At 47.1% G+C, this 24,634-nt stretch overlaps 1 protein-coding gene across 3 annotated transcripts in view; it reads left to right on the top strand.

Annotated features, from left to right (window-relative positions):
* Mboat2 (membrane bound O-acyltransferase domain containing 2) overlaps positions 1-24,634 on the top strand; it is a 135,158-nt gene that overhangs the window by 92,431 nt on the left and 18,093 nt on the right. For 2 of the 3 annotated variants that reach the window (XM_028893741.2, XM_028893743.2), the window contains 2 exons: positions 12,949-13,004; positions 18,613-18,667. In XM_028893741.2, coding sequence (XP_028749574.1) covers positions 12,949-13,004; positions 18,613-18,667 — 111 coding nt within the window. Of the gene's footprint in view, positions 1-2,182; positions 2,279-12,948; positions 13,005-18,612; positions 18,668-24,634 lie in introns of all 3 variants that reach the window. The other variant, XM_028893740.2, reaches the window with a different exon arrangement.

The following is a 24,634-nucleotide window of genomic DNA, read 5'->3' as shown; positions in this document are numbered from 1 at the left end:
AGGAGAGGGCTCTTGCTTCAGCTCACTTAGCCTCCCTCATCTCTCCACTGTTTTAATATGCCAGGGTTATCCTACACGAACTTTCCAACTGTACAGTAAGTCTTTCTAAACTGTCTCTTGTTTGGGTAGTCTTTTGATCTATTTTTGGAACAATGCTACGTTTTAAATCTTCATGGCCTATTCTTTTATGTATTAGGATGGGGCGGGGCCGCCTGTCACATGTTTATTTAGTTAGCTAGAAGCCCTTGAAGATCAGCCGGTTAGCTTCCACCAAAGCCATTGTTAGGATTATGATTGAGATCACAACGCTAAACTTAGAAATTAATTGAACAAGACTGGAATTTACTATTACTGAGTCTTTTTTTTTTTTTTTTTTTTTTTTTTTTTTTGCTCTATTGAATTACTTTTTCCTCCTGTACTGAGGCATACTGAGCCCAGGACCTCATGCATGCTAATTGGCTAGTTCTCTACCACTGAGCTGGGTGTGTCCCTGACACTCTTTTTACTTTTTATTTTGCAACAGGGTCTTATCAAATTGTCCAGGCTGGCATTGAGTTTACTCTGTAGTATGAGGCAGGCCTATGAAGTTGAAGTCTTCATGTTTCAGCCAAGTACTGCCACCAGGTCTGGCTTAAGTTTTAGCAAATGCCCATGTATATTTTTGACTCAGCATTGTGATGATTAATACTGCTAGCCCTTCTATATAGATTCCTACTTGAATTTATGAAATAAATTAACATTGATTGAAATATCACATATTAAATAAATGCTGGCTTTAGCATGTTATCCTTCCTTCTTCCTTCCTTCCTTCCTTCCTTCCTTCCTTCCTTCCTTCCTTCTTTCCTTCCTTCTTCCCTCCCTCCCTCCCTCCCTCCCTCCCTCCCTCCCTCCCTTCCTTCCTTCCTTCCTTCCTTCGAGACAAAGTCTCTCTATTTAGACCTGGCTGTCCCAGAACTTGCTCTGTAGACCAGCCTGGACTTGAACTCACAGAGACCCTCCCGCTTCTGCTTCTGAGTGCTGGCATTAAGGTGTGCATCACTCACCCAGTTTTTTTCTTCTTTTCCCCAGATTTTCTTTTTTTTTATAGCTTTAAAGAGCTCATTCATAAAGCCAGCTGAATCACATATGTGAGAAGCTTAAGATTTAGTTTATCCAAATAGTTTTTTTTCCCTTGGATTGCTTCTGTATTGAGTGTTTAGAAAACCCTCCAGTTTGAGAGCTATAATTCCCACTTGTTATGGTTTCATGTTTGACTGTTTAATCCATCTAGAATGGTTTTCACATGGGGAAGGCCTAGCTTTCTCTCCCCCACTTTCCTTGTTGGCTAGTGATACATCTGTTCCCCGAGAATTTGAACTGCAGCCTTTGTCCTGTGTGATGTGACGTTCTCTAGGATGTTTTGGGGTTTCTTCTGTCCTCTTTACACTGATACATAAACTCATTTTCCATACTATGTTTAGTAGTAATACCATCCTAAGCACCTTGAGTTTGTGAAAGTCACTAGCTGGTTACGGGTGAGCACCCCCTGATCCTCTCTGAAGGTTATGATTTTAGGCTACTGAGGGCACATTTTAAAAATCAAGTTAAGTTACTGGAAAGCATGTGGCCAGAGGTCAGACTCCCCAGAACTCATATATGTGTGTGGGCATGGTGGTTGCTTGCCTACAGTTTTAGTCTCAGAAGGCAGGGGTCTGAAGACCAAGCCGTCCTGCTGAGGTCTGGATTTGATTGAGGGACTGTACTTCAGTGAATAAAGTGAGAGGATGATCAAAGATGATTCCCAGCACTGACCTCGGGTCTCCGTGAGCTAGTGTCCACACACATGCAGAAGCATGCACACGCAGATGAAGAGGGGGAAGTCTGTAAGAATTGTGTCATGTCTATGGAAGCAGGAACTGATCAGTGGGAAAAGCCGTCTGTCAAATGCTTCTGCTCAGGGCCGTCACATGTAATTTTACACGTGGCCGTCGTTCAGAATACAATTGAAGAGCAGCCATGGTCAGTTCCATCGACCATTCACCACCTATTAGGAGAGAGCTCCCGTAATCTGTTAGATGAGTTATTTGTAGGGTAGATTTAATACCATCTCATTGTTGAGCCGTAAGAGTTAGCAAGTTTCTTTACAATGTGCCCTTTGACAGAATGAACACCTCCACTAACCCGGCTTATTCTTGTTTTGCAGATGTTGTTTTCTGTTTGCTTTGGGATACCTCACAGTGTGTCAGATTACTAGAGTCTATATCTTTGATTATGGACAATATTCCGCTGATTTTTCAGGGTAAGATTAAAATTTGATTCAGTGACCTCTTTTATCTATTCTAACATAGCGGTTAAAAGTACAGACTGTAGTTTCATTTAGCACTTGTGGTGGAGAGCTATGGACACGTGTCATCCTGTACATGTCACAGAGATACCTGTGCTTCCAAATTGCCTTGTATAAACTTGCTAAACATAGAGCAGTTGGGCTCTTAACGTGGCATTTTTGGTATTCAAAGTAGTTTCTAATTCTAATAGGAATTTCTGCTAGCATTTGTAAGTGTTGAAAGTCAGCCCCTTCCAAGCTTTTTTCTTGCTACTTAGCCTTCTTCTTCTCCCTCCCTCCCTCCCTCCCTCCCCCTCCCTCCTTTTCTCCCTCCTTCCCTCCTCCCTCCTCCTCCCTCCCTCCCCCCTCTTCCTCTTTTTCTCCCACCCTGCACACAGTAGTGGAAATCACTTCTGGTTTTTGTTTCTCCAGAGGGGATTGTATTCCTCCTTGGCACCGACAGGTCTCCTTATCCTGTAAAGAGACCGAAGGAGTGTTAGGAGATGAGTGCAGTACCAGCCCCCTGAGCTAACCAATTCCTGTCTTTGTAAAGAAACGTCCTGCCATGTGGAGCCCTGGGGGGAGGGGGGGGGCAGCAGAAGACTTCATACTTTACATCACTGCCGCTCAGCTCTCTCCATTGTCCAAGAGGGGCATGTCTTTTTTTCAGTCTTTCACCTCTGGGTGATTTCAAAATGAATAAAACACCCAATTTAAAGATAAGCAAGTTTAAAAAAAATCATATCTCTGGAGAAAAAATTAACAATAGAAATTGGCCAAATTATTTGAGAAAAATCACCTGTAAAAGGAGAATTTTAGAGGATAAAGTATCTTTTTCTTCCTTAATGAGAGTAAAGTGGATTTTATTATATAGATTTTAAAAATAGGCTTGGATGAAAGCAAGTTGTGTCCCAAAATAACGAATAAAACCAAGCCAAAACATGACATATACTTAAAAAAGAAAGAAAGAAAGATAATTGATAGATTGATAATAGATTGATAGATAGATGATAGATGATAGGTAGGTAGGTAGGTAGGTAGATACTGGATCAGATTAAGAAGTGAGTCAAATGGAATTGAAATCCAAACCTGAAATCCAAGGGTAGAGAACAGACCAGCTACCCATCTCCCATCTCCCCCCCCACCCCCGCACCCCACCCCCCACCCCTGAGCTCAGGACCTACCCAGGGCCTTGTGCTTGCTAGGCAAATGCTCTACCACTGATCTAAATTCTCAACCCCCCAGCCACCCATCTTTAAACAGCAGATGTTCTTAAAGAAAAGTTGCTGGGCCGAATCAGTACCTAATTGGCTCAAGTGGCCCAGGTCACATGTCATCCTGATGGGATGAAATTGGGAACTAGCTGTGAACTATCAGCATCTCTAGGAAGCAGACCCCTGCTAAGAATAGCCACTGAAAGCTAACCAAGTGACACAATGACTTTTCATCCTGAGGTAGTGAGCTCCAGGACCCAGGTTCTGTCTGCAGGCTCCAGGGGTGTGAAGACTGGGAACCCTGGGTCCTCCAGTCTTGCTCTGCTCACACCTGCTCTGGGTTTCTCTGGTATATGTTTATATTCACTCCATATATAATTTCTTGATTTTTTTTTTTTAAACACCAGCACTTTAGCATAAACAAACTGCATAACCTTGCAGGTTGGCGCCACTCCACATCTGGGGGACCCTCGCAGCCCTCCTCCTCCCACTTGGTCTCAGCCATTGTCTTTTATCTCCCTCACCTGCTACTCCAAACCCTTGCTGCTCTCTAGCCCCCTACACAACATCTTCCTCTGCTAGCTACACACAGCGCATGGTCAAAACAACTGATTAAGCATAACATTGTATGGTCAAAACAGTGGATTAAGGTAAAGTTTTGTTCCACTGAGGAGGTAGCCTCTGCTCCACGGGCTCTTAGGGAAGGAGGCACTTTTCTTCTGGCCTCTCCTAGAGGGTCTCTGGAACCTTCTGATTTGGTTGGAGGTGGGGAGTAATGATGCAGATTAGAGAGAGCTCATGCCTGCTTATATTCTATTAGCACAAACTATTACACAAGCCCACAGACCAGAGAACAGTTTATTAAGAGCTTAACCATTAAGAGCTTAATGATTTTTTCAAAGTTATTTATGATGTGACTTGAGCAGTATTTTGTTGAAATTTATAGTTTAAATATTTTGATATAATTTTAAATGTTTATTGGAGAAGAAAAAGACAATGTAGCATTTTAAAGATAGACTACCTGTTTATAATAATCCTATTTTTAGCCATTGGGAGGAAGCATTTATTGAGTGCACTGAAGCAAGCTGCCCTGGTACATCTCAGACAAAGATCTTGCACTTTTAAAGTGGCCATAAGAGAAAAGAGCCGGCTGTAGGCCTTTGCTCCTCACTCAGGAGGTGAGGATCCTCCAGTGTGGGGCAGCAATCTGCAAACGGATTTTTCTTTGGGCTTCCAGCCACAAAAAAAAAAATGACACAGAGACTCATTAATTATGAAAGCTCAGCCAGTGGCTTAGGCTTGTTCCTAACTAGTTCTAACAACTTAGATTAGCCCATATTTTTATTGATCTACTCTCTACCACGTGACTTTTACCTCTATCCCATTTTGTGTGTCCAACTCGGTCTGTGTCTGTCTGCCTTCTTCTTCCCAGAGTTCTGTCTGCCTCAAAAATCCTGCCTAGCTATTGACCATTCAGCTTTTTATTAAACCAATCACAGTGATTTATCTTCACACAGTGTAAAGGGATATTCCGCACAGCAAGGGACAGAGAAGTCCATGCTGTGAAGCCGATTAGGACAAGTGTCATTGCTCTTCCAAGTGCTGGTGTCTGGAGAGTGCGAGAAGGGAGGCCCCAGCCTTTTGGATGAGACGGATTTACTTTACTTGCTTGAGGCATGGAAAGACTGAGATGGATAGAGATGGCGGAAGGGGAAGGGGAGGCGGGGAGAGAGAGGAAGGGAGGGGGTGTGAGAGAGAGAAAGTGTGTGTGTATATGTGTCTGTTTGTCTGTCTATCTGTCACCATAAAACGTTAGGTTCCAGATTTCTTTAGATAAGACTGTCCTTTCACTAGAAGTTTCTAGTTGCAGAAAGTTAGAAAGCCACTGAAGTTGTGAGGTCTCACCTCACCTTTAGAAATGTGATACAAGAAATGCATAAAATGATTAGTATTCCTATCAGAAATAACTTAAAAATATAATAGGAAAAAAAAAAGATCCTGTTTCCAGAGCAACTGTGAAATATCCAGGAATGTGTCTGAGAAGAAAGGGACTGTGCCCTGTGAAGACAGCTGTAAAACTTTATTCAGGAGTACGAACTTGAGGAACAGCCTGCTTGTGTATAGATAGTGTCGAGAGCAAGAAGGTAGAGGCATGCAGTTGGTATAACTACAGTTACATTTTATAGTTGATATAACAATAGGTGTATTTTATCAGGCCGAGGGTCATCACGCAAAGTCACACTCTAAGTGCCTAACTACAGTTCTAAGCCAATCTCCCCGCTGCTGCTCACCTGTGACGTATCTTAGCTGAAGGTCAGGTCCTGTCTCTCATGGTAGTCTCCAGTTTAAGGGTCAGGATCCTGGGGGAGACTCACCAGCCACAGGGCAGGTCAAGATGGTGTCTCCAAATATGCAGAGCAGAGAGCATTGTTCTTGGTCTCTGACTGTAGACTGCCCAGTGGGCGTCATGGAGTCTTGTCATGTGCCTGGTTGTCTTGAATAAGTAATGCCACTAGGTTCTGGTTATCGGGTGCAGTCTTGGGTGTAGTAGAGATCCTAAGCTATTTTTACATGTCTAAAAGGCCTTTTTTACTATGTGCATTACAGATAGTCAGATCCAGTAATTCTTCTCAAGTTAACCTGTCACCTTAATGCAGTCATTAGCCTTGAGAAGCTGAGCACACTGGACCAAGCTTGTAATCCCAATGACCTAGGAGACAGAGGCAGGAGGATGGTCACGGGTTTGAGGCCAACATGGTCTTACACAACGGATTTCAGGCCAGCTAACATACAGTGAGACCTTAAAAAACCAACTCCCAGTGAAACAAAGCCAAAGAAATAAATGCTCAAGAGCAGTGACTACCATGCACATACAGCAAGGAGGCAAACCAAGGAATGGGACAGAGTCCAGAAATAAGAGTACGGACCAGCGAGGCTCGGCGGATAAAGGTGCTTGCCGCCAAGCCTGACGACCTGAGTTTGATTCTCAGGCCCCCCGTGGTAGCTCCTGGGGGTTGCCCTCTAACGTGACACACTTATAGACTTGTCCTTCACCCTAAATAAATAAATAAATAAATAAATAAATAAATAAATAAATAAATAAATAAACAGCAGCGTGCAGAGTAGCTATGGTGGGGGGTCGTAACTCAGTGGGGACATCTTGGCTCATTTCTTCAAGATTCAGTCAGGCACTTGTGATGTGGAGGGGAAAGCCCTTGCCGCTTGTGAGTAAATAAGTTGCAGGGAGCGAGAACACTGTTCTCACTGGAATTGGATCTGTGTTGCCAAAGGGATTGCTCGGTGTGTTCCCCACAAAACGAACACGGAAGGGTTTCCTGCCGAATGATCCCCATTCGAGTCAAGGCTGTGTCTCACAGCTAGGCATGTTGTACCAGCTGCTCCGTGGACCAGCTGGTCTGTGTCCCCTCGGCAGAGGACTGCTGGGCCACATGTGTGCTGCATTTGGTGGTGGCTTTCTTAGGAGCCGGATCTTAAAGCAGAGGCAGAAACAGACGTGGCCTGAAAGCCTCAGGTGTGATTATCGTGTTTGTCTCTCCATCTTGAGAAGCCTTATTCGAGTCCAGAGTCTAATTTTAGACAGGTTTTTGTGTTCTGCGAAATGAGTCACAAAGGCCGCTAGCTGTTCTGCATAATCCTCCTCACACAGTGCCTGGCAACTCTGTGTAAATAGGGTGATATGAAATATTCAGGACTTTGCACCTTCCAGTTCTGGTGGTTCTTCCTGTGGGCATGTCTCCCGGCCCTTGACCTACATTTGACTCCAGGAAGCATCCCGTCTCACTGCTGAGGCCGTTCATGTCACCACGGGAGTCAGTAGACTGGAGCTGTGGGGACTCGGTTGTCTGCTCCCTGCCCGGCCTGAGCTCTGCCGCTGATGGAGTCGATTCCCAGGGCAGCCTGGTAGCACATGTCAGAAAGACCTGCTTAACTCGGGTCTGCAGACCCGGCCCAGGCTGCTCCGGCCAGTGGCCAGTCCAGTCTCCCCTGCAGCTTCTTCAGGGCTCCCCCCCACACACACTCCTCTTTGCTTGGAACACCCTTTCAACCATATCTGCTTGTCCAAACCCCAGATGAAATGATGGGGGCACTCCCCCCTCGGCTCTCTGTCTGATGTTTCTGTCGTCTTTGTACACGTCTCCAAGTATCGCTCCTTCACGTAGCTGTCGTAACTGCCCTTTATCTTGTCCTCTGCCTCGGGGATGCCACAGACCACAGGCAGTAGTAATCCTGCTTGTGCGGTTTTTCTACACACATAGCCATGCTGAGATTGCATACCCACAAAGAACCAGGGTCCCTTGGGCGTAGCTGAGCACAAGCACTCTGCTGCTGTGACAGTTGCTCTGATGGCTGAGGTGGCTTCTGGAGAGGGTGACAGAGCACGCAGCAGGGTGGGCAGGAGAAAGAGTGATTTGTGATTGCACTGGGACAGAGTGGGATCCACAAGATGTCTTCACGCTACTCACAGCGGCGTAAAATGTAAAACATGGGAGTGTTTCCAGAGTTTAGATGATGGTTGATGGTAGATAATGGGAACCGTGGGAGGTAAATGGCGTGTGTGTGTGTGTGTGTGTGTGTGTGTGTGTGTGTGTGCACATGCACATGTGTGTCAGTGAGAACTGTGTGTGCACAGTTGTATATCTCTTGGTCCTGGCAGGAAGCATCTTCAGAATCAGCACTTCCCATTGGGCTTTTGTGTCCTTTCAACACCTCCTGCTTGAAGCGGTCCCAGTGCTTCTGTAGATGAAGCTGCGTGACCGTGCGCGCGCGTCTGTGAGAGAGGTCCCGTTTTCTGCGGTGTGCTGTGTCAAGTGTTGGTGATGGTGCGATGTCACTTCACCCACACAGTGTCATTGTCCTCCCCACGTGGCAGTCAGTGTAACTGCTTTGAGAAATATTATGTAATTCCCCTTCCACGGTGGTCACGGCAGCTGTGATATAGGAGTTCAGATTTTTTCATTGCATGTTGTTTGTGTGTGTGTGTGTCTGCCTGTGTGTACATGGTCATGCCCATGTAGAAGAGTGCAGATTTGCAGGAGTCAGTTCTCCCCTCCTTCCATATGGGACCCGGGGATTGAACTCACGTACTTAGGCTTAGTGGCAGGCACCTTTCCTCACTAAGCCATCTTACTGGCCCAGTTTGTGAGTTTTGATCCATGTGTCCAGCTGCCTTGTTCCCCATGTCCCTCCCCATTGTCCAGCCAGCATCTTGCATAAAACTCCCTCAAGATGGACTCCTGGTTCTCTCACCCGTTGCTCCTGTGTCCCTTTCCAGGCAGCCCTGTCTCTCCAGTTAGTCACCCTTGTCAGAAACCTTGGTGGCATCAGACCTCAAACCTCCTCAAATACACAAATTGTCAAAGCCCCGCTGGCTTTAGAATACACACGGGATTCGCTGTAGTCTGCCTGTGCTGGCCCCGGTCTGAGCCACCCTCTCTCCTGCCCTCCTCACCTGCTTCCTCGTCCCCACTTCTGCACCCAACAGTCTCTGCTCAGCCTGCTCAGAGTCAAGTGTTCCCCTGAAAGCCAGGCCAGCCCTTGACCCCAAGCCCTCCAGTCCTTTCCTGTCTCTTCGGTCACAGCCACAGCCCCTTGAAGAAGCCTGCCTTCTGACCTGTCCTGTCCTCACACCACTCTTCAAGGCTGGTCACGCGTCTGTCTCCAGGCTGTGACCTTGTCCGTCTTTCCTCCTGGAATGTCCTTACCCCAGGCCATCGTGTGGTTGTATCTCCATTCATGTGTCACCTTGGGTTGCTTGTTCTCATTTGTGTTTCCCACCTCCATTTTCTTGTGTGGCACTTGGCACATTGTAGATCTATCTGTTCATCTCCCTCCAGTCAGTTCTGTTGCAGCAAGGATGTATTGTGTCTCCAGTGGGGTCAAAGCTTGGACCTAGAGCAAAGCTTGGTGATTTGTAGATGCTCATTAAGTGCTGTCTTTCCCAGTGAGAGAACAAGTCAATCAGTACTGACTCCAAACGTGGCCTTCACTGGACTCCCATCCCACATGCATTTGGTGTCGGGCAGGTGGGGTCTGGGTGGTCTCCATGGTCTTCTGGATAAAGAGCATTTATTGGTGTAAAGGTGATCTGAGTACAGGGACATAACAAATTGCCTCTGTTGTTAGGTAACATGTCCTGGTAGTAAGTGGGTGTTTATAGTTACTGGGACATTAATAGACAAGCATCATTTGAGTTCATCGTAGCCATTTCTGAGATAATGAGCCGAGCTGAAAAGTGCTTGTTTATTTTAAACCTCTCTTCTCCAGTAGCGTCAACTACAGTTGAGGATTACTTTAGGATAAAACCAAATTATTCTGTTCTCATTCTTTGTAGAGAATGCGTACTTAAAATTTATCATTATTTTTATATCAGAAAGGTGGTTTTTATTTTGCCTTAGTTCAAGGGCTGGAGAGATGGCTCTGAGGCTAAGAGTACTTGCTGTCCTTGCAGAGGACCCAGGTTCAGTTCCTAGCATCCACATGGTAGCATCTGTAAGTCCAGTTCCAGGGATCATACGCCCCCTTCTGGACACTGCATGCATGTGGTATACATACGTACATGGAGATACATGTGATATACATACATACATGCTCATACATATAAGCTAAAAATAAATAAATCTTTAAGAAAAATAGTCTCTCTCTCTGGGCTGGAGAGATGGCTCAGAGGTTAAGAGCACTGCTTGTTCTTCCAGAGGTCCTGAGTTCAATTCCCAGCAACCACATGGTGGCTCACAACCATCTGTAATGAGATCTAGCGCCCTCTTCTGGTATGTGGGTGTATATGCACACAAAACACTGTATACATAATAAATAAATAAATAAATCTTTAAAAAAAAAAAAAAGAAAAATAGTCTCTTAGTTTAGAGGAGTCTCTGTGTAGTCAAAACTGTCTCATCAATTATGTATTTACTTGAGTAGTGCCAGTCTGTTTGCTTTTTTCAGTCTCACACCAACACAGTGATTGTCACATAGAAGATGGGAGAGGTCCCATCCAGGCCCCGCCCGACCCCTCCGTTGGCGTCCTCAGGCTGCTCCCCTGTCTGCTGTAGGATAGACAGGAGGGTCTTTGCCCCCCGCCTGGCAGGCTAAGTCAGCTTCTTGGACAAGGGGAGGGATTAGGTATTGGGGAGCGCCCTTTGCTACAAAATCAACAGTTAAAAATGTCAACAAAGGCGCAGTGGAAACACCTTGTGAGTCACACCAGCTGCTCTGAAACGGATACTTTAAAAATGTGTGCTGTTGAGGGAAACACTGTATCTACTCTCGGAGGGCTTGCCTTGGTTTCTCTAATGGCTCTTGCTCTGTACAGCAGGCTCTGCCCTACGAGGGTTTTGACGCATTTCTTGTCATCTCCCTACCCGCTCCCATCACGCCTCTTGTCTCCCAGCTGCCCTTATGCTCGGTGTTGAGTTTGTTGACCTCTGCCCCTCTCTAGATTCCTTAACCCTCTTTGATCCATTCATCTCTTCTGAAATTTCTTGCAGTCCTCTTTTTAGTCTTCATTCACAACAGACTCTCTGCAGTCTGTACTGTTCCTTCTGTTGTGGTCTTAGGTTCACTGTGCTCCTGGGAGCAGGGTGAGTCGGAGGCAGTGGACTACCACACATGGGGTCAATGGTCACCAGTGGTGGGGGGAAGTTGGGGTTCCCTCTTTTGGAGTCTTTGTCTTGTTAATAAAATAATTTAGAAACAGTCTCAGAGGGACCCTCAGGGATGGTTTTATCATTGTTTGAGAGAAAAGCAGCAGGAAGTGGTGTGTGGGGGATGCTCAACCATCCTGTCTGTGAATGACCAGAGGGGAGATGTTTAATATGTGTTGTCCGGTAGGCCTTTTGGGCAAAGTGGCTGAGACTTGGGAGGGGCAGCAAAGCTGTCTTTGCAGAGTGACGCCAGAAAGAACAGCTCGAATGGGGGAGGGGTGGGCAGCATTTGGTCCTGGGATCTGCCCCCCACCTTCTTCCCTTCTTTGTGTAACCCTTGGAGTCAGGTGTGCACCTGAGCACCGTTCAGCCTCCCAGATCAGGATGTGGTCCCATGAGGGTCACAAAGAGCTTCAGGCAGGAAGAGAACAATGAGTCTCCGCACAAGGAGATGGAAATCTCAGGCCATTTGTATAATCCTCAAGGATTTGAAGGCAGAAGTGACAGGCGGCCCGTGTGCAGGGCAACCTGGGGGATTAAATCAGCTGGCTGAGCAGTGATTTCCTAGGTAACCCTAAGCATTGGTTTTTAAGGGAGCCAAGAGAAATCCTTCCCTCTCAAGCACAGGGAGTTGGAGAGCGGCCCTCATCTGACCTTGCCCCTCAGAGCTTGAACTCTCAAGGGCACAGTTGGGACCCTGAATCCAGAGTGAGATGTAGAAAGCAAACCCTTGTGCCCCGTGTGTACACGTTGTAAGGCAGCGCCTACGCTGTGAGCAGTGTGAACCTCGCTGCATGGAGCCTGAGCCTCTGCCGCTCATGACCAGGGCTGGCCCTGGGCGCCCAGCGAGGGTGATTGCGTGTGGTCCCTTTTGGGGAGGCTTTGAGAGGAAGATGCTGTGAGATTCCTAGCTCCCCCAGCATGCAGAGCACACACTCTGTTGGCAAGTGTAACTTGCGATTTTATTGAAGTTTTAGAAAGTTAAATGACCATCTGAAAGCCGATGCTGTGAGGGTGGGATGTAACGCAGGGGTGGGGTATAACACAAGCAGGGTGGGGTGTAACGCAGGGGTGGGTGTGATGCAGTACAGTTTTCTTGTTTGACTGATTTGATTTTCTGCTACAAGTTAGCCGATCAGTTAGAATTCTTACAAGAGTAGGAGAAACGCTGCTAGTTCTTGTAATATGTGCAAAACAGTTTCTCTTGTCTTAGCAGACGCCAGGCTTCTGGGTTCTGGGCGGCTGGCATCAGCGTGCCCTGCTTTCAGCATGGAGATGGCAGTCTGCCCTTTTCTTCTTCTTGGCTCCGCCCTCTTACACTTCTCACCCTAGCTCCTTTAATTTTGCTCAGCCCCCCTTCCTCAGGCATCCTCTGTTCTCTTTGATGTTCACCCTTGGGCAACAGGCCTAGGAGATGCTGCTGTGGGAGGCGCTTAGTCACACCCTGGCCATGTCTGGTGTCCTTGCACTTCTGACCACAGGCCCTGGTCTTAGGGAGCTGGCTCACAGAAGGTTGTTTTTAGGCGCAGGGCCCTCTTTTTACCTGGTTTTTCAAGTCACGGAGAAAGAAAGCCTGGATTTCTTCTCTCCTGCACTTTCTGATGACAGGAAGCCCCTGAGTTGCTAGCTCTTAGAAATCCCCCGAGAGTTTTGGATAGGGTAGAAACTCGAGGGATTTGTTGTCGTGTGAGCAGGGTCGAGCCTGTGTCCTGCATTGTGCATGTTGTTGTGACATCCTCCGTTTAAAATATCTACTTTTGTCTCGTCACAGCCCAATGATGATCATTACGCAGAAGATCACTAGTCTGGCTTTCGAGATTCATGACGGTAAGAATCTGGAAGTTAATTCCTCATCCCAGAAAAGAACCTATTCGAGTAATCTTTGGTTTGAAATATAGCCCTAACTCTGAAAGGGAAGGAAGGAAGGAAGGAAGGAAGGAAGGAAGGAAGGAAGGAAGGAAGGAAGGAAGGAAGGAAGGAAGGAAGGAAGGGAGAGACAGCTAGCTTTGTTTAAGGTTATTAAGATGTACATCACCCCCAGCCCCATGTTTTCTCTTGATTTTTAATTCAGTTCAGTGATAAAAAGCAAAAATAGTCATATGACCCATACAAAGGACCTTTGGTCTAAGACAAGTTTTATCCCTAATTTTATTTGTTTTACATTTATATTGAAATTTGTATGTTTTTCCAACCCTATCCCTTTGTGTTTACACCCATACATATACACACATGTTTTCATAGACTTTTAGTATACATATGTACCTATTTTATATGTTTAGTAAGTGGATATAGGAAATGCCAGCTATCAAGACTCCTTGGGGTGTTGGCTTGGGTTGCTCAGGGGTAGGAGGGACAACTCTGTCTGTCCCTGCATGTGAGTCCCCCTAATCCTGTACCCAGTCCCCGCATGTGGGCAGGACACAGCCTTGATGGTTCTGGGGTAGAGGGCAAGGAAGAGTTTTCCTTCTCTTCCCTTCTGCTACTGACAAGTACAGCTACCTGCTTCATTTTCTGGGGGCACGGCCAGAAGGAACAGATTTCCTCCTCACGGTCACGGGTCCGAGTTTAATTCCCCATGTGTTCAGCCACGGCTCTCTTTTCTGCCCCCTTAGGAGCAGAGCCCCTCCTGCTGGCCACGTGCTTCTAGAGGCGGTGACATGTTAGGGTGAGGCCTGGGGTGGCCTGAGGAGACCCACACTCCCCATCTCCTGCTTCTGCTTTGGTGTTCTCATTTCCATGTTCATGGTCAGACCCTCATCGGGTGGTGCACTGCAGTTCATGGCCACGTCTTGGAGCTCTTGGATTCCGAACAGTGATGTGGGCAGACATTCTCGGACCCTAGCTCCGCAGTCATGAAGCACATGTTGTGGATGCTGTGGATCAGAGCACCCAGTTGTCTGTAGGTGCTGAGACCACATGTCACACTGACAGCTCCCGCCTGGGACTCCGGAATGAGAATCCAGGAACATCATGGGTCAGGCAGGCATGTCCTTCTGTCTATAGGTCTAGAAACCACCCCCCCCCAACCCCACCACCCCCACCCCCGCTGGCAATATTTCTTCAACTCAGAACCGAAAGTTCTGCAGGGCCCTATTTTGTTTGTAATCTGGTCTTTGAAATGGATCTAGCAAGCAGGTTTTGACTAGCCTTGCCATGTTTGAAGAGTTCAGATTCTTTAGCTTTGCGTGGGACTCCTGTGAATTGAAGCATTCCATCCTACCAGACATCCCCCTGCAGAGCAGCTACCCTCCACCTTCTGCTTGAGGGCTGCAGCCTGCTCTTCCCACCCTCCTGCTTCCCCAGCGGCTCTCACAAGGGAGGACAGCGTTGTCTGTATTGAGAGCTCTAAGCTCAAGCCTCGCTTAGTGTCAGCATGCAGTGTGTCCCTGCCTAAGATTTGTTCCCATGAAGATTCTAAACAGTGAGTGACAGAAACGCTTGGGGTGAGGTCCAGAAGAAGACAGGAGCAAGTGTCTCAGAGTGCCCCCCCCCCAGAGGCATCACAGGCAGCACTGGATCCCCAGCTGCAAGTATGGGAACATCTGTGATGAGTCTTCTGCCAGGAAGTCCATTAGACTTGGGTCCCAGGGTGCTTGCCAGCGCCCGAGCCAGTAGACACCAGTGCCTAGCAGGTGTCACAGTTGGAAATTCCTCATGCGAAAGCGGATGTTGAGAATAAACCGTGTTGGCACAAACAGTCCCAGCCTAAGGAACACTTGTCTCAGTGTAGGAATTATGTCCCGGCCAAGCTCCGGGCAGCAGCCATGCTTGCAGGCAGGCCCCACTGAGGGCAGCAGTGGTAGCAGATCGTGTGAACTCCGGGCAGTGGGTCTCGACCTCTCCCATGGCTGGTTTTTAGCTACAGTGGCAGTATTCACACCAGCAGCTTCGGGAAGCAGATGTTTTATCTCGGATATCTTCTAGTCATGGTGTGGAGACATTACGCTCTCCTTACCGAATGCAGCCTCCTCCCCTGCTGATGTCATGCGCAAAAGCCTACCGAGGCCAGAATGGCACAGCCTGGCAGTGTGTGGGTCATGGTGTCTGATATGTTCCCTGGTGGGCGGGGGAGGGGTTGTTTTGTTGGATAAGATGGTTGGTTGCTGCTGCCTAGCTGGGTGCTTGTACTTGATAAGGGAATACGAGAGTCTGACTTCTTCCTTAGGCTGAACTGTATTAATTTTGTCTTAGTGCTAGTCTTCTAGCTTAAAACATGATTCCTTAATTTAATTTTTTTAAAGATAGTCTATTTCTGAGTACCCAAATTTTTGAACTGAGGAGGGAGGCTGGGCTTGTGTACATAGACAAAATTATTCCATAAAGATGATTTCTTTTAAGTGATAGCTTATTTTCCTTAGTTGGATTGCAGTTTAAAACCGTGATCACCATCTAGGTCAGCATAGCGGGGTACAACTGGAACAGACGCCCCACACGACACCAAACACTTAAAAATGCTGCGCAAGGGGCTGGGGAGGTGGCTCACTGGGTCAGAGCATGGGGGCCTGAGTTCAAATCCCCGGAGTCCACCAAAAGCTCGGCATGGCAGCATGCACCTCACCTGTGACTCCAGTGTTGGTGGGGCTGGAGACAGAAGGATCCTGGGGGCCTGGCTGGGTGGTCAGTCCAGCCAGAATAATATGTAGGTTCCCTTAAAGCGCCTGGCTCAAAAAAAAAAAAAAAAAAAAAAAACCATGGAGAGCAGCAGAAGAGGATGCTGACATTGAACTTGGGCCTGTCATGCGTAATGGAGCATTTCTCACACAAAGAAATACTGAAGAAAACACAACAAAAAAGCCGGGCAGTGGTGGTGCACACCTTTAAACCAAGCACTCAGGAGGCAGAGGTGGATTCTGTACATTCAAGGACAGCCTGGTCTACAGAGCGAGTTTCAGGACAGCCAGGGCTCCTCAGAGAAACCCTGTCTCAAAAAGAATAATTAAAAAACAAACACAATAGAAAGTTAGTATGTAGCAAAGCTTGGCATCACAGATGACTGCCAACCTGCTTTTCGACTGGTAAAAGGGAGGGAGGGAGGGAGGGAGGGAGGGAGGGAGAAGGTTTTCGAGAGAGCACTGATGAGCTGCACGCCTTTAATCCCAGAACTCAGGAGGCAGAGGCAGGTGGATTTTTGTGAGTTCAAGGCCAGCCTGGGCTACAGAGTGAGTTCCAGGAAAGGCACAAAGCTATACAGAGAAACCTTGTCTTGAAAAACGAGAGAGAGGGAGAGAGAGGGGAGAGAGGGGGAGAGAGAGAGAGAGAGAGAGAGAGAGAGAGAGAGAGAGAGAGAGAGAGAGAGAGAGAGGAGAGAGAGAGAGAGAGAAGCGCACTGGTCCTCATCTCCTTTCCTTTGGAAAGGATCGGTCCGTCTACTGTGGGGAACAGAGCAGTTGAAAGCTGCAGGAATCCTCCACGCTTCCTTCGGTGTTCTCCTTTTAAGTGGGTTTGTGGGTTTGGCTTTGTTTTCTCTGTATAATCCCCAAAAGTAGATACAGGGCCCTTGAAGGAAACTTGAAACTATAAATAACTCTGAGGAGAAGGTGAGGCATCGCCTCTGGCCAAGCTCCCCTGAGAGTCAGAGCCCCTTCTCAGTCACTTGACCTCTGTCTTTTTCGTAGGCCTGGTTTTCTTTTTCTTCTTCTTAAAAATAGGTTTATTGACTTATATTTGTATGTGTATGAGTGTTTGGCCTGCTTGTGTCTGTATCACATGCGTATCACGTGCGTACTGTGACCGTGGTGACCAGAAGAGGGCACCAGAACCCCAGGGACTGGAGTTACAGACAGTTGTGAGCCTCCGTGAGCCAAGGGCAGCCGGTGCTGGTAACTGCCCCGTTACCTCTCCAGCCTGGTTTTCCTTCCCCATTGTTGCCAAGCTAGATAGGCAGTTACACTCCCTTCCCTAACTATTGAATATATGTGTTGTTTTTTTGTCATTATGCATGAGGTTGTGATGGTCCTGGTCATAATTTCAGATGATGTTCTTGATCACTCCCTCAGACTCGGGGGTCTAGGAGGAGAGGAGAGAAATGTTCCTCGAGTCTTTGCTCTGTGGGTTTACAGAACCATAATGTGGTCCTTCATAGCCCCTCTCCTCACTAGACTGAGGGCCTCACAGCAGGGGTCTGTCTCCTCTGCTAAGTTTCTCAGAGTGTCTTAAGGTGGTTGTAATTCTCTCATCTTTGTTTTACGTACATGTATCGTATCATCCATTCAAATGTGTGTTTGTTATCACTGAGATCGTGCTGTGTAAGTGAGCGCCTTTAAAACTTCTGTGTAGAAGTGTCGGCTTGTTCTTTTAACAGTCTCGGTACTTGTGTTCTTTGTTGATGCAGTCCAGGCTGACCTTGAACTTGACATCATTCTGCTTTGGCCTCCCGGACAGCTAACTAATCATGTCTTCGTAATTAATCATGAAGTTAACAGTTGGATGTTAATTGCTCGTCTGTGTTTCTTTGTCCCTGGTTTCCCCTGGTTTTGGTCTCTGTTTGTCTCACTGTCTTTTAATGGCTTCAGTTTCATGTCTTTGGGCAGTGTTATGTTTTGTTTTCTTTGCTACAAACACTTTCCTAGTGTATTGTTTGCTTCTTAATTCAGTCTCCCTTTGGTCTTTAAATTCCATCTAGTTTTTCTTTTCTTGTTGTTTAGTTATTAGTTATTTAGTTATTGGTCTTTAAGTTAGATCTAGTGTTTATTCATTCATTCATTCATTCATTTATTTATTTTTATTTATTTTATTTATTTATTTATTTTTTTGGTTTTTTGAGATAGGATTTCTCTGTGTAGCTTTGCGCCTTTTCCTGGAACTCATTTGGTAGCCCAGCCTGGCCTCGAACTCACAGAGATCCACCTAGCTCTGCCTCCGAGTGCTGGGATTAAAGGCGTGCACCACCACCGCCCGGCTCATTTATTTATTTTTTAAAGCATGAGGATCTGTATGTTGATGCTTAGCTGTAGCAATAGCCTCCTATTAGTGAGTAAAGACGATGCATATACTCCTGTTTTTATTCACGGCGTTGTGTGAGAACCAGAGCACCATCACTGCTCTGGGGTGAGCTACTAGTCCATGGCACTGAGGCTTAGTCATTGAAATCCTTAAGAAGTGTTAATGCCTCTTTTTGAAAAGTCATAGCACTTTCTGTTAAGGATAACAGATCTGTAAGTTAAAATGTATTATTTGAGAGATTTTTCTAGTTGGATAATAATTTCCTTCAGACTGGTAACTAGTTACTTTCATTTCCCTGTATGCATTAAGTGTATACAGGCCAGGATGGGTTGGAGCACGTGATGATTCAGGTGTTATTTAATCTGTGTCAATATGAGAAAGAAAGAGGCAGTCATTGGGCTGAAACATGGAGTCTAGCATGAATTTCACCTGAGGCAAGCGCCATTCTAAAGAGAAAACATAACTCACAAGCGTGTCTCTTTCTGGTTCTCAGGGATGTTTCGGAAGGATGAAGAACTGACTCCCTCGCAGAGGGGATTAGCTGTGAGGTATGTGTCTTTGTATCTGCCGTGGTTTGTGTGTTTCACCGGCTCACAGAGGGCGGCTTTCTTCCCTCTGCACTGCTGCCGGCAACCACGTTGTGCTGGGCTAGGCTGCAGTCTCTCCAGGGTCCCCCCCTAAGTCTGTTGCCTGGGCCTCTGTACCGTGTGTACCTCCTGTGAGCCACGTGAGGCCCACCAAGTGTCCTCTCTGGGAGGCTCTCAAGGACAGATGGCTTGTCTGCAGTTGTAGTAGCTCTGCTGGTAATAGTAGCCGCCACTCACAGGACGGCCACTTGACAGCCGTGACTGGGCCAACATCTTAACCCAGCATACGGTACAACACAGATGTTATTATTTGAGTGGTTCATTCGGTCATTGTCTTCCTTTGCTCTGCTTCTGAAGAGTGGTCTAAGGAGTGGCTTGGTTTTCTGGCCAAGTCTTTTTCAATCTAACACAATTAAAGAGAAATTATACTCCTTTTACCTTTGAAGTAGCCTGTTTCTAAATACAGAATTAACGAATGCATGGCTGCTAGAACAGCGGTCCTGAACCTGTGGGTTGCAACCCCTTTGGGTCGATTTGTAATCATGAAAATACATCCTGCATACCAGATATTTGCATTACAATTCATACCAGTAGCAAAATTACAGCTGTGAAGTAGCAATGAAAATAATTTTATGGTTGGGGGTCAGCACAACATGAGGAACTGTATCTAAGGGCCACAGCATCAGGAAGGTTGAGAACCACTGACCTAGAAGAAGGGGATGACGTTTATGGTGGTGGACAGATGTGTACCAGAGTTCACCCTTTTACCCCCTTTAAAACATCTGCATATCTTCTCTGGGGTTCCCCATCTCCTGAATGGCCAGTCTTTATACAGCAGTGCACAGCTATTGAATATACTTACCTGACAAATAATCGGATTGGTTCTTGACTTTTCCTTGGCCTTGAACTACCCAAGACACCTTCATATATAGACATGGGCTCTGATTCCCCAGTTCCTCTCAGGCATGTGCCTAGCAAATGGCTGGTCTCAGTTAACTTCAGCTCTCCTCCTGCTGAATGGTAGAAGGAGACCAAGTAGAAAGACACTCACTCTTGTTGGCTGGATTCATTTTGAATGTTTTACTCTATTTTTAAAGTCGTGGTCCTTGGAGCTAGAGCAGTGGCTCATCGGTTGCTGCTCTTGCAGAAGACCAGGTTGGTTCCCAGCACCCACATGGTTCCAGGGGCTTTGACACCCTCTTCTGGCTTATTCAGGCACCAGGCACACACGTCTACACACACGTGCATATGGGTAAAACACTCATACATTAAATCCTTTAAAAAAAAAAAATTCATGGTCCTTCCTATTGACAGCAAAGCAATTACATTTCCTTAGTTCTCTCTCTGAAAAGATTTTAGATTCTCCTTTCCCCGGAGTTCCAACACTCTCTCACCTGTACTCATTATGGAAAGTTGAATTTCTTTTCTTTTTTCTTCAGTAATGGTTAAGTTCTTTATTAAGACGTCTTTCCCTTTTCCACCCACACAGGACATGGGTTACTGTGTGTAACCTGACAGGCTTGAGTGCATCCTGTAGCTGGAGAGCTTCTTTCCAGCTCCCGCCAAGCCCCGGCAGTCCTGCAGCCCATTTATAAAATAAACACATAGACTTTTACATTTTTTATAAACTGTATGGCCGTGGCAGGCTTTTTGTTAACTGTTTTTATATCTTAAATCAACCCATTTTTGTTAATCTATAAGTTGTCACATGGCTTGTGGCTTGTGGTATCTTTACATGTCTCTTGACTCAGCCTTTTTGTTTTTAGAATTTTTTTGTTTGTTTGTCCTGCCTATACTTTTTGCCATTTTATTTATGCAGAGCGATATCTACAGCAGCATCCTGACCCCCAGAACAGCCCAGGTAAACTCTAGACCAGGATGTCACCAGGGCAACCTCATAAGATGAGAGAAAAAGCTGCCTGCAGTCACCTGCTGGGACTCACTGCAGGGGACAGCTGTGCCCTGGGTTCCTCACTCTGTGTCATTCTAGAGTCATAAAACCCACCGGAGTCCCTGAATCTGTAACAAAATACTTCCTTTTCTAGTTCTGCGTTTTAACTGCCCATAATTCCTTGTAAGGCTGCTGGCTTCTCACCTCTGACCTTAATCAGGTTCATTTTGTTTCTTCCTCTAGGCGGGGTCATCGCCAGCTTTTCAGGAAGAGGATTATATTGTCACACATTTCCTTCTATCCACAACCCTCCCATCATCCTTCTTCTCCATGGTGGCTCCACCTCTGATCTCTACTTCCTCTTTTCTCCTCTGCCCTCTGTGATCAGATCTGTTTCCTTTCTTCCTTGGCTGCCCTCAGCCTTGTTGGCATGGCGATCAGCCATAGTGGCATCACTGGTCCAGCCGACAGTTCCTCACTGGATCCTTGGATGCCACATTCCCTTGCTTTTCTTCCTCTCTGCCCGCCTGCTCAACCCTGTGGCACTCTCCCATCTGGCCGACCATGGCTGTACCCCAGAACTCAGACCTGGACTTCCCAGCTTTCCCCAGGTGCTTCTGCGTGGAACTGCGCATTCCTGCTCAGCCCTCTCCCTCCCCTCCAGCCTCAGTGTCCTCACTTGGATAGCAATAGGTCTTTTCAGAACACAGCCCCTGATTTCTGTCCACCCCGTCATGTGTTTCTCCAACACTGCCACTGGCTGGCTGGTAGCATCATTTCATATTGGGGGCTGATGAGGAACATAAGCAGATTTCATTTTCTTACTGCAGGTCCATTCCACTAGCAAGTCCAGTGAACTTTCAGTCATCTCCAATCTGGCTGCTTCTCCATACACCTCTGTGCCATCCTGGCCCTCTAGAGGTCTAGGAGGCTGCTTGCCAGAGTGCACTTGATTCTTTTCCTTCTCTCTGTAGCAGACTTCTAGGTTGGGTCCAGCAGTCCTCTGTGTGTGTGTGTGTGTGTGTGTGTGTGTGTGTGTGTGTGTGTGTGTGTGTGTGTGTGTTTGATTTTCAAGACAGGGTTTCTCTGTGTAGCCCCCGTGTGTCTGGGAACTTGCTCTGTAGCCCAGGCTGGCCTCGAACTCAGGGGTCTGCCTGCCTCTGCCTCCCGAGTGCTGGGAGTAAAGGCGTGCACCACCACCCAGCTCCACCTTGTTTTTGAGACAGGGTCTCTCATTGTACCTGAAGCTTGCTGTCTTGGATGTTCCGGCTGGCCAGGAAGCAGCTAGGGTCCTCTTCCATCCTTCCTGCCCCCACACATAATACTGTCTGGGGTACAGGAATGAGTTCATCTTCTCACTTCTTAAAGAAGAGTTTGAAAGGCAAGCAAAGCCCGAGTTTATTCCAAGTGTTATTTCGTTAGAGTTTAAAGAGAACCGGCAGGGCAGGCAGCTGTCAGTCTTGGCAGCTGGGGTGTGGGGAGCAATGCCCTTTGAGTTAACTGGGCATGGTGGGGAGGGGAACTCCAGAAAGAGTCACCGTACTCAGGTTCTGGCCAACCTCTGAAAGAGAAGGGGAAAGGAAAAGTTGAACTTTTATCACAAAGCTGGATAGACGCAATAGACTCTCACAGTGGCGAGGGATGGGGATTCTGGGAAGGGGAAGTATGGCACCTAATTAAAGGGGTAATCATTCTGCCTGTCTCTTTAGGGTGGTGTAAGGTGAGCCTGTCTTCCTAGCATGGTGCCTTGTTGGGGTGACTAACTACCCGACTGGGTAACTCCTGGATGTTTTTTGGTAGCTTCCAATATTAGGTCTCTGCCCAGGCCAGAGATTTCACAGTCTTGACCAGAAGGAACCAGTTTTCCCTTTATGGACCTTTACTCGTACTGTGTCATTACCCCTCGAAGGAGGTAACCCTAAAATCATTTGGGAGATGGGCTCACATCGGGGAGCTGATAACCCATTTCACTAGAGAAGTTGAGAGCTCTAGCTCCAGTGCTGACCCGAGGGGCCATTTATTGTCTGGCCCGGCATTCTGGTCCCCACCCTGGTGTACAGCTCCAGGCAGGGTTATTGGCTTCTGAGGAGATGAGGAGCCAGCGCTTTCCTGCCAGCGTTCCTGGCCAGAGACCTAAGGGCGTTTCTGGAACGTTTGCTTTTGAGTCCCTGCCCTGAGCTGCCTGTTCAGTGTCTGGTTTCTGTTTCTCACTGCACACAGGTGTCATTGGCGTCTGGGGCCAGGCCCAGCTTCCAGTGTGAGTGCTCCAGACTTGACCTTGCTTTACGCAGCAAGTACTTTTACCCGCTATCTCCAGAGATCCTTTGAGTAGGCTTTTAATTGTTATAGTATTGTTTTTGTTTTTTAACCCCTCCCCTGATTTAAAAACAACAACAACAAAAAAAACCTCCTGGTGCTTTCCTGTATAACTTCCAACCACAGCTCTGTAAGAGCCCGGAGCTCCATACTGTTGCCTCAGTTTACCTATTCTTTATCTTGTTCTGATGTGGGCGAACATGGTTTCTTTTTGTAGGTCATGTTGACCTCAAACTTGCCAACCGCACCCAAGGGCTAGTTTGATAGGTGTGTGTGCCGCCCACCCAGCCACTCCTCTTCAGCTCTCACCACCCATCTAAACTCCAGCCCTCTGCCCTGCTCTGCTTTCTTTGTAATGTGTGTATTGTTTTTCTCAGTCCTCTCCCAACCCAAGAATAATAAGGTCCTAAAGTTGAGAGTCTTGTCTGCTTGTCATTATGTTCTCGTCTCCTAAATAGTCGGTGATTCTTGCCCCGGGAGACATTTGAGAGTGTCTGTCTGGAGACATTTCTGAGTGTCAGAACCTGGAAGGGCTGACAGCTTATAGATAAAGGGCAAACATCTTCCATGGGCAGGGCAGTGCTCTGCAGCATGGAAATACTGACCCTCAGCCAGCAGAGGCCGAGCGTGCCCGACCGACCTAAGTCGACACACAGTCGATGTCAGTGGGTAGAACAAATCAGCGGGTCTCTCATGTGGTGAGTGAAATAGTGGACTTAAGTATCATAGTGATTTACTCCAGCCCCTCACACGGTTTGTTTGATAGTTGAACCAAAACTCTCTTCAGTAAATTTCATGACTGAGAAGAATGTTCTCTCATGGGCACCATGGTGCCTGCCTGTGGTCCCAGGAGCTGGAGGCGGAGGGACCACGAGGTCAAGGTCACCCTCTGCTGTGCAGCGGAGTTTGCGATCAGCCTGTGCAACTTGCGACCCTGTCTCAGTAAGAAAAACTGGAAATGAAACAGAGAGGGGAAAAGTTAGTTCCAGGCCTCCAGGAGCCTCAAGTAAAAGGCCAACTAGAACCACAGAGTTCCCCAAGACTGTCTCCAACAACAAAAATGGGCTGGAGAGATGGCTCAGCTCTGAAGAGCCCACACTGCTCCTGCAGAGGACCCGGGTTCAGTTCCACATGGTGGCTCACACTGCCTGTACTGCCCTTCCGCAGGATCCGATGCTCTGTGCTGGCTCCTCTGGCTCCCGCATGCTGTGGTCTACATTAATTCATCTCAGGCAGGCAGGCAGCGCACGCGCACGCACGCACACACACACACACACACATGATAAATAAATAAATATTTCCTAAAGCCATATTGAAAAAAACAAACAAACCACAAACACCATCACCACCACCACCCCAAAAAAGAAAGAAAGAACGAGAAAGAGGAATACTAGGAAAAACAGATGGAGTTTCCAATTAGAACAGGGAATACTGTGTGATCTGTTGATCCTGTCTGAATAACAGTAGTTCCTGGTATATGAGGGTGCTTGCTTGCCTTCTTTGTCCACAGAATATTCTCCCAAGGAGACTGCTCATTGTGTGCAGAGGGAAAGAGGTCTCCAGCCTGTCACGAGGCTGCTTGCTGTGCCCAGGTGTAGTGCTCTTCCGTCTCCAGTAGATGAACTACAATGCCCTCTAAACAGTCCACACCGAGCCGTTTGATCAGGCCTTGAGATGAAGGAATTAGAACTGTTTGGAGACGTCCTGGTTTCCTGTTCCTC

This window comes from Peromyscus leucopus, chromosome 22 (assembly GCF_004664715.2).
Source record: "Peromyscus leucopus breed LL Stock chromosome 22, UCI_PerLeu_2.1, whole genome shotgun sequence".
Taxonomy (NCBI): domain Eukaryota; kingdom Metazoa; phylum Chordata; class Mammalia; order Rodentia; family Cricetidae; genus Peromyscus; species Peromyscus leucopus.
Note: the sequence above shows the minus strand (reverse complement) of the source record. Positions and strands in the feature narration are given on the sequence as shown.